The 18,122-nt window shown below is 36.4% G+C and overlaps 1 protein-coding gene across 1 annotated transcript; it reads left to right on the forward strand.

The window, feature by feature from the left end:
• The first annotated feature begins 1,790 nt into the window (after positions 1 to 1,790).
• On the forward strand, positions 1,791 to 17,883 carry LOC148954730 (DNA primase large subunit-like). The gene is made up of 4 exons (XM_089086479.1): positions 1,791 to 1,826; positions 2,788 to 2,997; positions 9,434 to 9,667; positions 17,875 to 17,883. The coding sequence occupies exons 1-4, from the start codon at positions 1,791 to 1,793 to the stop codon at positions 17,881 to 17,883; spliced, it is 489 nt and encodes a 162-aa protein (XP_088942605.1).
• The last annotated feature ends 239 nt before the right edge of the window (positions 17,884 to 18,122 follow it).

Raw genomic sequence — 18,122 nt, forward strand, 5'->3', positions numbered from 1 at the left:
TTTCTTAAAACTCCCCCTTCTTTCTCCTTTCCAATCTCCCCTGAAATGTCCGTTACCACTATGAAATTACTGGGCGTTACCATCTCAAGCGACTTAAAATGGGATTGCCATATTAATTACATCTTAAAACGTGCAAATGCCGCATTTTCCCTCCTTAAACTCCTTAAAAAATTTAAATGCCCTAAATCGCACTATTTGAGGATTTTCTTGTCATTTGTACGCCCAACCCTTGAGTACGCCTATCCTGTTTGGCATCCTGGCATTTCCATTGAGTTGTCGGACAAAATAGAGGCAGTACAAAAAAGGTGCCTAAGAATTATCTTCAATGAGGGTAAAGTACCTTATATTTCCCTTCTTAGGAGAGCTAATCTCGTCACCCTTAAGGAAAGGAGAGCAAAAATTACATTGCGCTTTGCTTACAATGCCCTTCATAACCCCCGAACAACTACCTTTTTCCCCTGTTCAATATTCACCCCTTCGACCCTGCCTCCCGCTTTCTGTGTCAACAAAAATCCTCCGTTTCGCCCCAATCCAAGTTTGTATGGAAAGATATAGAAGAACTTTTATCCCATAAAGAGTTAACATTTTCAACCACTTACTCTCCGCTGCCCCCCCCCTCACTCACTCCTTACCTCATAGTTATTAATTTAATGCCCATTTTGCAAATTTGGGGGTTTTATATTTATGTTTGTTAGTCACCAACTAACTTATGTTTTTTTGTTGTTTTTTTTTTTGCTGACGTTTGATGTTGTAAAATTTTTGCTGATGACATTGACCTTCTAATTTTATGAGTTTACTTTGTACTTTGTTTTTAACGTTTTTTACGTATTTGACATTGACCCTCTTATAATTTGCTGTTGTTTTTTGATTGTTTGTTTTTGTTGTTCTTTTTTCGCTGTATTTTACGCTAAAGTGCAAATTCGGCCCTTTTGGGCTTGTGATAGCCATTTTTCAGCAATAAATCTTATCTTACCTTCAGCTTCAGAGATACTAAACGCGATCAAACGGCGAAAAAACAATAAGTCTCCTGGAGAAGATGAAATAGCACATTTCTCTCAGCTACTGGGTATGAAAATCAACACGACCAAAATTAAAGTCATGGACCTAAACATACAGTCGGATTATTAACTTGTACTTTACGGACAAGAATTGGAAAACGTCGACAGCTTCACCTATCTTGGCTCAATAATAGACTCTCGTGGAGGCTGTGACCTTGACATACAGAACAGAATCAATAAAGCCCAAGTCATCTTCTCACAACTACACCGCCAATTGTGGATCCAGCGGGAGATCAGTATGAAGACAAAAATTGCTGTCTATAAAGCGGCTGGTAGATCTGTTCTCTTCTATGCAGTCGAAACTTGGCCACTGAAGACGGTTCATCTCCATGGTTTAGAAGTTTTTGACTACTGCAGTCTACGAAAAATATTGAGGATTTGATATTGTAACAAAAACTCAAATGTTGATGCTTAGCAATGGTGCTGTAAAACCAAACTCGCCACAATAATGGTCAAAGAGAGAAGAATGCGTTGGCTTGGTCATGTCCTTAGAAGACCCAATGACCACATCATAAAGCAAGTTCTTCTAGCTGTCCCTTTGCCTGATTGGGGCTGGCGATCTGGTGGTAAATTTACTATTGGACGGACAGCGCCAAAACACGACCCCTACCCCATTGGCAGATTTCGAAAATTTGGCACAAAGTGGGAGAACTGCTGGCTCCGGTTTGCTGAAGAGCTGGCACAAGATCGCGACAAATGGGGATCAATCATACGTAGTCATCTAGATGCCGGATGAGGCGTCCGCGTCTGGTCCCGCAACAAGTACAAGTAAGTAAGTAATTTAGATGTCATGTTTTACACTTTTTTGCACCACTCTTTTCACTATTGTGAAAACATTCAAATACTATCCTCCTTTTCTCACTCACTTCTTATCATCAGCACCGGCTTAAGACCTCGCTAGACCTCTAGGTTAAAGCAATTTAGGGATCCTTTTAAGCACAGATCCATTTATCAAACTATTGAAGTACTGTAGCCGTAGAAGTGTCCCTCAAAATGTCGCCATTCATCTTAACTATAAGACGAGATTAAGATACTATAAGACCATTGTCTTTACAATGTGTCACATAATGGGCTAAAATCCCTCAAAAGTCCTCAAAAGCCGTAGAAGTGTCCCTCAAAATGTCGCCATTCATCTTAACTATAAGACGAGATTCAGATACTATGAGACCATTGTCTATTACAATGGGTCACATAATGGGCTAAGATTGGAACGACTTTTGCTATTCTATTTTCAGATAGTATACTTCTATACTTTTAGGAGAGTATTTTTTAAGGTAAATGAGCTATTCAGTGGCTTACTATTTTAAGAGTTTCTTTGTTTCTAAGAAATAGTCCCCTCTAAATCTAAGAGACTGCAAGCTATACTAGCCTATTTGGTAGTTCGACCCCACTTGCCTTCCTAAATATTGAAAGAGTTTGTTTTTCGTTGATTTCTACTTTATATTTGAAAAATGACTCAGTTTGTTTATATTTGGAAGTTATTTTATGTTTTAAATATTATGTCAGTAGTATTTTGATAGTTCCTCTAGCTTTGTTAATATACAATGATCGTTCTGAAAATATGGTAAGAACGATTTCTAATCCTAAAGATAAGGCAGACACATAAAGACGGAATAACCTATGGTTTTAAATAAACTTGCAGGAAACATGGACTGATTTTTAATCTCTGTCTATTTTTAATCTCTTTTAATCTTTTAAACTCTTCATATGAAATATTTTGTTCTTTTAGATGAGTGGGATCAATGACGAAGAAGTTCAGAATGCTCGTGAGCGTGACCAACTGTCCCATTTTGCTCTACGATTAGGTTATTCATCAACAGAGGAAAATCGAAGATGGTTTGTCCAACACGAAACTGACCTCTTCCGATTCAGATTACTCGAAGAATCTCCATCGAATTTGAAACAATTTTTGACTGAACAAAACATGAAGTTCCAACAGGTTTGTTAATAATCCTTTTATGTAAACATTTGTACCTTTTGCTTGTTTGCTACATAAATCTTGCCTAATTTGTGAAAAGGCGTTGTTTTGTTACTTTAACAGTGTCTTATTAAAATTTGGCTATTTTGGAAACTTTACTATTTGAAACAAAGGTTTTTTGACCTATTGAAGGTGGGACAAACCATGTCTCCTAATGTGAACCAAAACTAGTTGACCATGCTGATATGTTCAGTCAAGTTTTCTCCAATTGCATAAAGAAAGATAATAAACAGTTTTGCTGAAACCCCCACTTAATAATCAAAAGAATCTTTTGACCTTTAGGTATAGATTTTGTTGGTGAAAAGTTAGTGTGTAAATTATATATAAATAAATAAGTATAATATATAGACAAAAATTATCCATTAACGCGTTTTATTAAATATTAAATGTTTAGCGATAACTTTATATACTCGTAATTAAGATTATGTTTGTCAAAACGGCAAACACATCATAGAAAATAGTTATATTTATCATCCCCGCTAATTATCAAACAGTTCGTGTCAACGAACTGTAAGTAAGGAGCGACCCGGCTCAATAGTACCCAAAACTCTAAAAAACGAAATTTTGATACCAATAGATACATCAAAGGAATCAGATTTTAATGCTGATTTCAAATATATAAGTTTCATCAGTCTTAGTGTTACCCATCAAAAGTTAAGCGCCTGAGAAAATTTGTTTTCCCCAGGGATGATCATATCGATCCAGTAGTCCTAGAATATCGTGAGAGGGCAAACGGAAATTAAAAGTTATAGTGCCCTTTTTAGGTGACCAAAACAATTGGAGGGCAACTTGACCCCTCCCACGCTCATTTTTTTTCCTGAAGTCACACAATCAAAATTTTGAGATAGCCATTTTGTTCAGCATAATCGAAAATCTAATAAATATGTCTTTGAGGATGACTTAATCCCCCACAGTTCCCGGGGGAAGGGCTGCAACTTATGAACTTTGCCCGTTGTTTAGGCCTACATATAGCATTGGTTAATGGGAAGTATACAGAAGTTTTCAGGAAGGATTTTTTTTTCCGATGGGGGGGGGGGGAGGGGTATACGGGGGAGGACTTTTTCATGGAGGATGTTTCCTTGGGGGAAGGGACATTTCTATGAAGAGGGCACCGGATTTCCCAGCATTATTTAAAAAACGATCAGAAATTAAATAAAAAAACAAGTTTTTTTCAGCTGAAAGTAAGGAGCAACATTAAAACTTCAAAACGAACAGAAATTTTTACATATATGAGGGGGTTTGCCCCCCAAGTCAATACCTCGCTGTTTACGCTGAAGTTTTATTTTTAGTACTTTCAAAAGAGCTATCTATTCTAAATAACCGGCCTTTTTGATTCAGGGGTTTGTGATACGAACAAAATTCGAACTTTAGCGTAAAGGGCGAGGAATTGACTAGGGGGCGAACTCCCTTATATACGTAATAAACACATACAAATATAGAAGTTCGTTACGTAATTTAATTCGTAAGTTACGCCAGAACAAAATTTCGAGAAAGCCATTTAACCAAAAAAAAGTAAAATTAATATGCAAATTTCTTTTTATTTATTCATGTACGGTGAGCCAAAATCAAAGCTGCATTAATTCAAAAACGTTCACAAATTAAAAAAAAAACAAGTTTTTTTAACTGAAAGTAAGGAACGACATTAAAACTTAAAAATGAACAGAAATTATTCTGTATATGGAAGGGGCTGTTCCCTCCTCAACGCATCGCTCTTTACGCTAAAGTTTGACTCTGTCTCACAACTTTATTTTTTAAACCAATAAAAAACTTTAGCGTAAAGAGCGAGGCGTTGAGGAGGGGACAGTCCCTTCCATATACGGAATAATTTCTGTTCGTTTTAAATTTTAATGTTGCTCCTTATTTTCAGTTAAAAAAAACTTGTTTTTTTTTCTATTTAATTTTTATCTTCAAGATTCATTTCTTATGCCACACCTTCTGGCTCTTATGATAGACGCGTGTTTTTAAACTAATCATAGGCAGCGCAAAAGCACTTCCTAAGTAAAGAGCGATGTGGGTACAATATGTTGTTTATTTATTTATTTATTTTTTGGTTTTACACCAGGGCACTTCGTATTGAAGAAGTTTTCGTAGAAACATCAAAAAGGGCTCATTCGATTGGAAATTGAAAGGGCTAGTGCCCTTTTTAATAGTCGAAAGTAATTGGAGAGCAACTAACCCCCTCCCATGCCCACCATTTCCCCAAACACATCCAGTCAAGATTTTAAGATAACCATTTTGTTTAACGTAGTTGAAAGGTCCGGAAATTACGTATTTGAGGATGTAAGTTATGCCCTGGGGGCATTTAAGCCTTATATAAAAGGGTGATCGTATACACTTCTGAGGGGGCTCATTGGATTGGTAATCAGTATTTCTAATGCCCTCTTTAAGATTCAGAGTCATTGGAGGGTGGATACCCCCCCACCCCCAAACACACGCACACGCCTTATTTTTTCCCGAAATACATCTGATATAAATTTTAAGATGGCCATCTGTTGTCGTAGATGCTTAAAGGCTCATTCGATTGAAAATTGAAGGGACTGGTGCCACTTGTAATAGTCGAAAGTGACTAGAGGGCAACTAACCCCCCTACCACGCCCACCATTTCTTCAAACACATCCTATCAAAATTTTGAGATAGCATTTTGTTCAACGTAATTGAAAGGTCTGGAATTTATATGTTTGAGAATGAACTCCCCCCCCCCCCTCTTACAACCCTCCGCGCAAGGGTTGTAAGTTATGGCCCGGGGGCCTATACAGTTTTTATGGAAAGGGTGGTCGTATAACCTCCGGAGGGGGCTCATTAGATTGGAAATCAGATGTTCTTGTTCCCTTTTTAAGAGTCAAAGTGATGGGCGACACTCGCTCGCCCCCCCCCACGTTGTTTTTTCCACAAGTGTATCCGATACAAATTTTGAGATAGCCAGTCATTCAAAAATAGTCAAAGATCATATAATAAGGCCTTTGAAGTGGACAGAATTCACCAGAGTCTGGGGGTAAGGGTTGTAAGTTATATCTCAGGGGTATATAAGGTTTTTATGGAAGGGGTGGTCGTGTGAACTTTAGAAGAGGCTCATTTGATTTTAATGTATTGTTCCTTTTTAAGAGTCAAACATGATGAAGAGTAATTAGCCCCCCCCCCTCCCTGACATCCTCGTTTCCCGAAATGTATTCAACTGAAATTGTGAGATAGCCATTTTGTTACCAATAGTCCAAACAACATATAACAATTTTTTTAGGGTGGACACAATCCCCGAGAGCCCATTTGCAAGGATTATAAGATATGCTCGGGGCATATAAGATTTTTATGGAACGGGTAGTCGTTTAAACTTTGGATCGGATGGAGCTCATTTGATCTTAAATTAGAAATTTTAGTACCCTTTTTAAGAGTCAAAAGTGATGGAGGGCAATTACCCCCTCCCCCAGCCTATCATTCCGCAAAATATATCCGTTCGAAGTTTTAAGAGAGCTATCAGCCTTATTGAAAGGTCCAGTAATTATCTCTTTGGGGATGTCAACCTCCCCACAATCCTCAGGATAAGGGCTGTATGTTAAGCAATTCGTTCATTGTTTACACCTAGTATATGTTTTACTTTCCAAGAAGACGAAGGGTATTCAGGTGAGACTTTCAGAGAATGTTGAGGGGAGTGTTGAACTAAATCCAAACACGTTATGTGTATACGGATTGTCAAAACGGCACAACACAGGAATAATTGAGTATATTAATTTGGAAAATTCAGGAAATAATAAGGGATATGATCAAAAAGGTAATACTTGCATGCTACCAATACTACTAAAACAAACACCACTAGTGCTACCACACTACTTCATTTACAGTATTAAGGGGAAATTCGAACTAAATCAAAAGATGCTATGTGTATGCACATTGTCAAAATAGTGTATCTCAAGAATTGATTTGGGTATTAAGTTGGAACTGTCAGAGAATACGTAAAGGCAAAGATCATCTCACCAAAAGCCAATATGTGCACACTACTGCTATTGCTACATTTACTATTGCTACTAGTACTTCTATTGCAACTACTTGTAGGTCTAAGAGCATTGAGATGAAAATTTCAAGAAGTATACGAACATACAAGTTATCAAAAGGCCACATCAGCAGTGTCCTAGCAATGGCTGATTGTATTTGAAATTTCCAGGACTTGATAAGAGGGGTGTTCTACTGACCAAAAGGCAATAGGTTAATACTACTGCTGCTAGTAGTACATGAGCATGTGGACTTTCAATAAGGTAGCAAAGAAATATCTGAAGAGTAACTTGTATTATTAATTTAGACCTTTAAGGGTAAGTTGTGGGGGACTTTGAACTAGCCATAAGGCACTATATGTATACTTTTAATCCTACCACTACAATTACTGTAATTATTGACGCTAAGGGTAGTAAGATGAAACTTATAGGGAACGTTTAGGAGTTTCAATTAAGCGAAAAAACTGTATGCATGCAGGTTTTCAAAGGAGCATAAAAGCAATATCAGAGGCAACACCACTCTGTAATAGCTAGAAATATCATTGAAACTTTTAAAGGAGCTAATTTGATTCAAAATTAAAAGTTCCGGTGCCTTTTTTAAGAGTAAAAAGAGACCGAAGGGGTAGCAGCCCTTCTCTCAAACCCATTCATTTTCCAAATGCATCCAGTAAAAATTTTGAGACCGCCATTTTGCTCAGCATAGAACGACTGGGGGTATTCAGTTTAAACTTTTGGGAATACTACTATTATTACTTCTGCTCTTACAATTTTAAATAAGAAGAGTGTAAGTGTATCCAGGCTATCAAAGAGCATAGGTAGAATCTTTTGGGAATGATATTAAGTTTGGTTTTTCAGGTCAGCTTCAGAAGCTATAAAATTAAATTAGAAAATACTATTTGTGTCAGGATTAAAGATTGTTAAAAAAGTTTCTCCAACATACAGATCGCAACCCATACTATTGATTCTTATAGAAAAAAACTGAAAAGATGTAAAAAATTATTTTTCCCATGAATAAAAAACGTCAATAAAATGTCAATAAAAACGAACAGAAATAATTTAAAAAACTGCTTTCACAAAACAAGTTTTTCAAAGAAAAGTAAAGAGCTCCATTAAGCCAAGAATGTGTAGAAATAAAGTCAAATCAACTTCCAAGGGTAAAACTGCTACAATTCACCATCTATAAATAAATGAAATTCAAAACGAACAGAAATTACAATAAACAGCCGAGTCAAACTCAAAACGAACAGAAATTACAATAAACAGCCGAGTCAAACTCAAAACGAGCAAAAATTAACATGAGTAGGGCTGATAACCCCCATAACATAATTTGTACTTTACTGAAAACAAAATACGTTTTAAATATTTTCACTTCTCTTACTTTCATAAATAAAAAATTATCAAAACTTTGAGGAATAAATACCATTATATGTCAATTAAACTTAAAATCCACGGTCTTTTTTTTTTTTTTTTTTTTTTTTTTTTTTTTCAGTAATGCGCAAATTATATTCTGGTCTTAAGAAGGCATGGGGGTTGTCAGCCCTACTCATGTTAATTTTGTTCGTTTCGAGTTGGATTCGGCTATTTATTGTAATTTCTGTTCGTTTTGAGTCTCATTTATTTATTGATAGTGATTTGTAGTAGTTTTACCCTTGGGAGATTATTTGAATTTATTTCCGCACATCCCTGGCTTAATGGAGCTCTTTACTTTTCTTTGAAAAACTTGTTTTGGGGAAAAAGTGTTTTAAATTAATTTTGAATAATAGTGATTAGTAAGTTGCTATTGCCATCATTCTAAAACAGTACATGACAATACACTCAGTCTATTGTGTATTCAGAATAAAAATAGGGTTAAATTCTGTCTCCTCTCTACTCATAATAATATTAATCAACCTAATAGTTATGGAAAAGAAATAATCATTCTTTTTACAATTTCTAAGTGCCCGTAACCCTTAGCCAATTGCCAATCTGAAAATCATCTCTTGATGTTATACGACGTGCACATGAGGTGTCTGTCTCCGAAGCACCTTTGCAATGAGAGCCAGGTGGTTTCCAAACCACACGTGAGAGTTTACGTTTTTTCTAGTATGCTTGAAGCCTTAAAGCAGCCGAGTATTTCTTAATATCCAAATTGTGTACAGTCAGTTAGGTTTCATGAAAAGATGACGAATTCACACAGGGTTTAACAGTATACCCTGTTTTTTTCCTCGGCGGGGGGGGGGGGATTTTGGTGACATTTTTAGACTTCTGTTTTTTTGGTGGGGGGGGATAGATTTTTTTTACATTCCTCACTAAGGAGTATACTTTACGATTTTTTGTCGTTCGACAAGCGGTGCTGCTGGATAGGGAAAATTGGTTCTTGTAAAACACCCAATCTCTAAACAACTTTATATCTCTTGAAATCATTGGTCTCATTTTAGGTATCTGAAGAAGAAAAGATGTCTCTGTCAACCGAACTTTCTTCTTGTGGCTATAACTTGTCAGCTGTAAAAGTCCAATCAATAGAGTACTTCAAAGTCCCTTTTACGGAAGCATTAGACTTGGTTCGAACTAGGAAAGCATTTATTCATAAGGGCTATGCCTATGTTGCATTTGAGGACTTTGGCTCCATTATTGGAGCGTATTTTAGACTTCAGCTATCTCAAGCTATGGTGGTAGGCTCTTTTTTCCTTTTATTTTTAAATGAATTTAATTTTCCCATTTTTTTTCAGGAATAACATGTGAAATACCATGGTTTCAAATAAATGAAAACAAGAAATACCTTTAGTCACATTCCTTCGGGGATGGATTTGACGATCCTTCCCGCCAGAGATTAAGCTTAAGATCTCCCCTCCTCCAGAAAACAGTTTTTAGAAGCCTCAAGGGAGGCTCTTAAATACTTATAATAGGAATCATTCTCTCTATAAGATTAAGGAAAATCATGCCTGTACAACGGAAAATAGGGCTTCTCCTTTTCCTCAAGATTTAATTGCAGATTCGAAAGGAGGAATTGAGTAGTCAATCTGGGTTTGTCCCTGTTAAATATAGGAACGGGGTCTTAATTGGTGATAAGAAATGTGTAATAGAGATGAATAGAACATTATGAGAATGTATTAGACAGTGATAAAGCTACAAGAAATGATATAGAAAAGAAATAAAACGTTTATGACAGTTCTTGAGTGAAGACAGATTTTTTTGTGACAGTACCAAAATGTACTGTCACAAGGCTACAGTAAAAGGTTACAGTACCAACAGTATCAAAAGGATAAAAAAAATAATAAGGTTTCAGTCTTTTATAGGTCGATAAATGAATTTTTGAAATAAGGTGGCTATGAAGTTAGACGTAAATTACTGAAGATTATTATCATGATTTTTGATAATGGAGAAGTACCTAGAGATTTCAAGGCAACTTTAATTAAACTCCCTTTATCTAAAAAAAGGGTAAAAATGAGTGTGGTAATTATAGAGGCATTATCTTGGTTTCTGTTGGAAGCAAATTACTTTGTATGATGATGCTTTTAAGACTTAGGGATGCTATAGATAGAATTTTAAGAGAAAAACCGTGTGTTTTGGGGAAGGCGGGAGGATGCGTCGACCAAATTTTTACTCTTAGATTAATAACTGAGAAGTGCCTGAGCCACCAGACCCCTTTAGTCCTCAGTAGTATACATTTTGAACAAGTGTTTAATTCATTCGACAGAAGAGCTGTAGTGAAGGTTCTACCTATCCTTGTATTGTATACCGGACACATACATTAAAGTGATTAGCGATATATACGACAGCAACATTGCTGGAGCTAAGTTAGGAAATGAGGGTAGTTGCTGGTTTATATTGAATAAGGAGTTAGGCAGAGTTGCTCTCTTTCCCCATTTATATGGACCATCTGATGGAATTTTGTCCTAAGAACATAGCAAAGGCTATGGGAAAGCATGAAATCAAATGGGAAGGTAAAACTCTCCTAGACTTAGATTATGCTTATGATTTGAGTATCCTATAGGAAAATGTTGACAAAATGAATGATTTTTTTTGAAGTTTTATGAGTTCAGGGTGCAAGAATATGTTTGAAAATTAATGTTAAGAAGCCTAAGTAACTTAGACTAGGAATAAGTGAAGGTGAAGAGGTGATGTTGGGTAACAAAAAGATCGATCAAATGGATATTTTCAATTACTTAGGTAGTAATATTAGTTAAGATGGTCAATGCAGTGAAGATGTTAAAAGTTGAATAGCCAAGACCCAGGGTGTTTTTTCACAGTTTGAAAAGGTTTTGAAGAATAAGAAGGTAAGTCTGCGAACGAACGTTAGAATATTGGAAGCTACAATGGTAAAGTATAATTCTGGAACACGGTCGCTTTGGAAGATGGAGGAGGATTTGTTAGATATTTTTCAGAGGAATTACCAACGAATCGTCTTGGGTACCTGTTTGACTTACCATATTTCCAACAGTAAGCTATACGGAAAATGTGGTTCTATTCCACTTTCTTGGGCTATAATGACAGAAAGATTGAGATGGCTAGGACCAGGTATGGAAAAAGTTCCAAAGCTGCCAGTAGCTGAATTCCAAAAGCTGCCGACACTTTAGCCGCTCAACTTGTGTTTTGACAGCTTTTCTTTGAGTAAAAAGTGTTTTTATATGTAAAAATGGTATTTTCAGACGAAATCTGCCAACAAATTTCACTAAGCCATAAAAAACTGCCATATAGCACTTTTTGCATGGCGGTCTAGGACACGTTTTGTGGATGATTGATGACATATTGCCAAAGATCGCTCCTTTCGGCCATTCATCTAGGAACAGACGAAAAGCAGCTTCTCGAATGTATTGGGAAGAAGTCGTAAGAAAGGATTTTAAAAAATTAGTACTTCTTAGGAGGGTGTAGAGAGGAAAGTTTTGAATAGATTAGGACGGAGGAGGACCGTGCGCAGCTCTGTTAGAATCAGGCGGCTTGAAGCTGTAATGACTTAGTAGCAGTAGCAGCTTGACTTACTTGACTTATGTCCCATCCGTCCTTGAAGGTCGTTTTGGGGCCTCTTCTTTAACCAGTTCATTGATATGCCCCCTGTAGTTGCTTCTGTTGTCGGCCAGGCGGCAGAGTTGTGGCAGGTTGTAGGGTGAGAAGTTTTCTTTCCATCTCTTCGGAGGGTGACCTCTGGGGTGAGAACCGTGTCTCATGATGAATAAGGAAGCTGCTGAGTCTTGTTTAGGCTAGCTAGGAAGGTATTAATAATAGAAGACTGAATGCTCATTTTATGACTAGAAAGTTCAGGGTATCAGTTATAGTAGTATACGCCCTTGTAGAACCGACTGACGGAGATACTAGTGACTCAGATGAATTTTACTTACAGTTATAGGAGCAAATAGACAGGGTCCCAGGTAGAAATATGATGTTCTTACTGGGAGATTTTAAAACCCAGGTTGGTAGAAAAAGGGACAGATAGTATCCTAGCCTTGGTAAATTTGGTGTAGGAAAAGAAAACAGTAATGGACACAAACTTTTGCAATTTCGTAGAAGTATAACAATCTACTTATAACCAATACGGTGTTTGGTCATAAAATGGCTCATAGGTTAACATGGTATTTATGTGATGGTAAGACAGCAAACCTTACTGATTATGTTATAGTAAACCGAAGACTGGCTGGATCAATACAAGATACTAGGGTATATAGGAGTGCCGTTATTGATATTAAAGGTAAAGATCACCATCTAGTAGTGTCAAGGGTTAATTTAAAGCTGAAATACCGGAAGGGTAACTACATTCCGGGGAGTTATGATGTTGGTAGATTCCAGGATGAGATTTGAGAAAAATTTTCCAGGAACAGTTGAATGCTAAACTTGAGAGTTTAAAATTTGATAATATGGAAGATGGTTGGAATAATTTTAGAAAAACAATCTGTGAAGTTGCTGAAGGTGTATTAGGGAAGAAAGCTAGAACTGCAGCTAGGAATATTAGTGAAAAAGCTTTATGTTTTATAGAGAGAAAAAAGGACTTGTACAAGACTTATCTGGGTGATATATCGTATGAAAACAAAAGGAATGTAAAGAAAGTGGAGAAAGCATTAGAATATGACCTAAAGAGGTGTGAAGTGGAGGCCAGGGATAAAATTGCCGAGGAATTGGAAGATGCAGCTAGACGGCATAGTAGTAAAATATTGTACTGGCACGTTAACAAATTGAGAGGGAGTAGTCAATCCGGACTTGGCCCATTTAAAGATAGGAATGGGGCCGCAATTAGTGATAAGGAAAAAACGAAAGAGAGATGGGCCGAACATTTTGAAAATTTGCTTAACCGAGATAGAGTTACAGGAAAAAATATAAGGGAAAATGAAAAAGTTTGTGATACCTTGGATGTGAAGGAAGATTTGTTTTGTGAGGAGGAATTAGCAACAGTACTAAAAGGATTAAAGAATAATAAGGCTCCAGGTGCTGATAGGGTGGTAAATGAGTTTCTTAAATATGGTGGCTCTGAGGTTAGAAATAAGTTACTGATGATTATGAATATAATTTTTGAAAAAGTACCTAACGATTTTAGGAAAACCTTAATTAAGCCACTTTATAAGAAAGGTGATAAAAGTGAGTGTGGTAATTATCGAGGCATTAGTCTGGTCTCTGTAGGCAGTAAATTACTTATTAGTATGATACTTTTTAGACTGAGAGATGCCGTAGACAAAGTTTTAAGAGAAGAGCAGTGCGGTTTTAGAAAAGGCAGAGGATGTACCGACCAAATTTTCACTCTTAGGCTAATAATTGAGAAGTGCCTGATTTTTCAAAAACCTTTGGTCCTCAGTTTTATAGATTATGAGCAAGCGTTCGATTCTGTTGATAGAAGAGCTTTAGTAAAGGTTTTATCCTTCTATGGTATACCAGACAAATACATTAAAGTGATTAGTGCTATGTACGAGAATAACACGGCTGCGGTTAAGGTAGGAAATGTGGTTAGCAGCTGGTTTTGTATTAAATAAGAAGTTAAGCAGGGTTGTGCTCTATCCCCCTTTGTATGGATTATTTTGATGGACTTTGTTTTAAGGAGCACAGGAAAGGCAATGGGAGACCACGGAATCAAATGGGGAGGAAAAAGTCTCCTGGACTTAGATTATGCTGATGATTTAAGCATCCTAGATTAAAGTGTGAGCAAAATGAATGAAGTTTTAGAGGTTTTGCGAGTTCAGGGTGCTAGAATTGGTTTGAAAATTAATGTTAGGAAGACTATGTCACTATGGCTAGGAATAAGTGAAGCTGAAAAGATGACGTTGGGTAATGAAAAGATTGATCAGGTGGGCAACTTCACTTACCTTGGTAGTATTATTATTAAAGATGGTGGGAGCAGTGAAGATGTTAAATCTATAATAGCCAAGGCTCAGGGTGTTTTTTCACAGTTAAAAAAAGTCTGGAAGAATAGGAAGAGAAGTCTACAAACCAAGATTAGAATATTAGAAGCTGCTGTGATGACAGTGGTCAAATATGGCTCTGAAGCATGGACGCTCCGAAAAGCGGATGAAGATTTGCTAGATGTTTTCCAGAGAAGTTGCTTAAGGATTGTTCTGGGTACCCGGCTGACTGACCGTATTTCAAACAATAGGCTATACGAAAAATGTGGTTCAATATCGCTCTCTAGGGCTATAATGAAAGACAGGTTTAGATGGCTAGGGCACGTTGTGTGGATGAAGGATGACAGATTGCCGAAGATTGTTCTTTTCGGCCAACCATCTAGGGCTAAACGGAGAGCAGGTCGTCCCCGTCTGGGGTGGGAGGACGTCATAAAGAAAGATTTAAAGGAAATGGGAACTTCGTGGGCGGGTGTAAAAAGGGAGGTTTTGAATAGATTGGGGTGGAGGAGGAGCGTGCGTAGCTGTGTTGGCCTCAGGCGGCTTGGTGCTGCGGTGAGTTGTTAGTAGTAGTAGTAGTAGATGGGAGATGATCTGAACCTGGAGTAACTGACACGTCTGAATGGCATTGCGCAATAAAGGTGAGACGAAACAAATATATTAGCAATTCAAGTTGCCGAATGTTCTGTAATCCTTGTCGGAATAGTAATAGTTGGGTAGTAGCCATGACAAAGCATCAAGTTCAAAAAAGCTAAATTAGAGCCGGTCAGTTTCAGCAGATCGAAGTTGAAACTACCAATAAAAACACACTCGCGAGTTCTTCGAAGCAAATTAGTCATAAACTGCTCAAAATCCCCAAAAAAATCATCTGGAGTAGCACTAGGCGGCCGATAAACCGAAGATATCAAAATCTTTCTTTTATCAATCTGGGCTTCAATAGATAATATTTCCAGCTTACCCTCATTCCAGTAACAAAAATCCTTTTAGAACTGTAAAATTAATACCATACTTCACAAGAAACGCCAAACCTCCTCCCCTCATTACTGTCCTTAATTTGCCAACAATTTGATACCCTGGAAAAAAATGTGACGAGAGAAAATTCTCCTGAGTAAAAAAAAAAGATTCACAAATCCCAAGAAAATCAATATTACCTTTAAAAAATTCAAGAAAATTATTAACATCGTGGTGGTTAGAAGATACATGACAGTTCCACTGAGCCACTTTAAGCCCTGACATACTACGAATATCAAAATGCTCCTCCCACGCTCAATTTTTTCTTAAAGTCATCCAATTAAAATTTTGAGATAGCCAATGTGTTCAGCATAGTCGAAAATCTAATAAATATGTCCTTTAGGATGACTTAATCCCCCAAAGCTCCCAGGGGAAGGGTTGCAAGTTATGAACTTTGCCCATTGCTTACATATTGTATTGGTTATTGAGAAGTATACAGACACTTTCAGGAAGGATTTTTTTCTGGTGGGGGGGGATAGAGGAGGGGGTTACTCGGGAGAATCTTTCCGTGGAGGATGTTTCTTTGGGGTAAGGGATATTTCTATGAAGGGGGCGCCGGATTTCCAAGCATTATTTAAAAAACGATCAGAAATTAAATTAAAAAAAAAACAAGTGTTTTCAACTGAAAGTAAGAAGCAACATTAGAACTTAAAACGAAAAGAAATTATTACGTATATGAGGGGTGTCTCCCCCAAGTCAATACCTCGCTCTTTACGCTACATTTTTTTAGTGCTTTCAAAAGAGCTATCTAGTCTCATTAAACGGCCCTTGTGATTCAGGGGTTTGTGAATAAAATTTTTTTTAACTTTTAACGTAAACAGCGTGTTATTGACTAAGGGGAGAACCCCCTCCTATACGTAATAAAAAAAAAACAAGCGATACGGCTCAATAGTAATAGAAACTTTTAAAAACGGAATTTTGATGTCAATAAATGTATCAAAAGAATGGGCTTATAAAGCTGATTCTAAATATATAAATTTTATTAAGTTTAGTATTACTTATCAAAGGCTACGAGCCTGAGAAAATTTACCTGATTTTTTAAAGAGGGGGTAAACATTCCCTACAAGTGAAAGAATTTTAATGAAAATCACACCGTCAGATTCAGCGTATCAGAAAACCCTATTACATAGGTTTCAAGCTCATATCTGCAAAAATCTGTAACTTTGTATTTTTTGCCAGAACAAAAATATACGAATGTAGAAGTTCGTTACGTAAGTCAATTTGTAAATTACGCCAGAACTAAATTTAGAGACAGCCATATTGCAAAAGAAAAGTAAATTTTTTATGCAAATTTTGTTTACTTATTCAATGACGGTGAGCCAAAATAAAAGCTGCATTAACTAAAAAATTATCAGAAATTAAATAAAAAAAAAATAAGTTTTTTAAACTGAAAGTAAGGAGCGACATTAAAACTTCAAACAAACAGAAATTAGTCCGTATATGAAAGGTACTGTCCCCTCCTCAACGCCACGCTCTTTACGCTAAAGTTTTACTATGTGTAAAAATTTTATTTTTTAAAACAATAAAAAACTTTATTGTAAAGAGCGAGGCGTTGAGGAGGGGACAACCCTTTTCATATACGGAATAATTTCTGTTCTTTTTAATTTTTAATGTCACTCCTTACTTTCAGTTTAAAAAACTTGTTTTTTTTTATTTAATCTTACTATAAAAGGCGTTTTCCACTCATCGACATGCAACACAATTTTAATCAAAACTTTAATACCGGTAGGCTAAAGAGACAATTCCATATATTATAAACCAACAAATTTGTTGTTATAGTGATTTTCTGCCATTTTGTATGTCGCCTTGACCCTCACTGGGGGGATGGGGTACTGTTTTATTTAAGAAAGATTACATTTGGAAAGAATAAAGTTCTATCAAACTTCTAACGTTCTTTGGAAGTGGAGAGTTAATTAGTACTACTTAATCCTTGCTGTTGTGTTTTACTTCTCTAAAGAAATTTGAATATAGATCAACTATTATCTTGCCTAAATCACAGTCTAGCACCCCTCCCTCCTTGGAGTCAGGTACAGTTTGATTTTAAAAGAAAAAAGGTGAAGTAGCTCATCTTTTTGTTTTTTGGATTAATTTATCTAATGAACTTATTTACAACTATTTTTTCTCTTGTAAAGAAGTGAGGTATATCAAAAGACACTCTGTTTGGCAAGGATATGAGAATTAATACTATCTGGAATATTTTATTAACAGCTAGCATATAACTCTCAAATTTAAACTTTAAGGGAGTGTTTGGGGGCCTGGAAGACCTTAAATCTTAAGTTAGGCAGAGCTAATAATAATATTATATTGCCTTTTCATAGACCATTTTAGAAAATATTTGACTTTCAGTCAAAATTCAATCCTTTGGGATCAAGAAACTAAAAGAAAACATAGACAAATTTAAATGAGTCCTGATTCACAACAACGTAAAGCAAGGCCAAAGAATTTGTGACAGCTTGTTGTTTCCAAACTATGGAACTTAACGAAAATCTTACAACCCTGAAACAAATTCCCATATTAAGTAATGAAAATCTTATTTTTTGAACTTTTTGCAGGTTAAATAGGTTGCATCAAGACATGGCTAACTGCAGACAGAGAAAAGCCAAGACAGATAGTCCAAGTAATTGAGAGGCAAATGTTTAAATGGCTGGGACACGGGTAAATGGCGGGAGTATGCATAACTCTCTTATTAGACACATACTTGTTTGTTAGTTTTTGGAAAGGCATGCCTGCCTAGAGTCTCAGGCATGTTATCCAAGAATTCAAAATTGACATAAGACCGTTAGATTGCCTGTAATGAGAG

The sequence above is a fragment of the Artemia sp. Qi Xiang Cuo genome, chromosome 3 (genome assembly GCF_049724085.1).
Source record: "Artemia sp. Qi Xiang Cuo chromosome 3, ASM4972408v1, whole genome shotgun sequence".
Classification (NCBI taxonomy): domain Eukaryota; kingdom Metazoa; phylum Arthropoda; class Branchiopoda; order Anostraca; family Artemiidae; genus Artemia; species Artemia sp. Qi Xiang Cuo.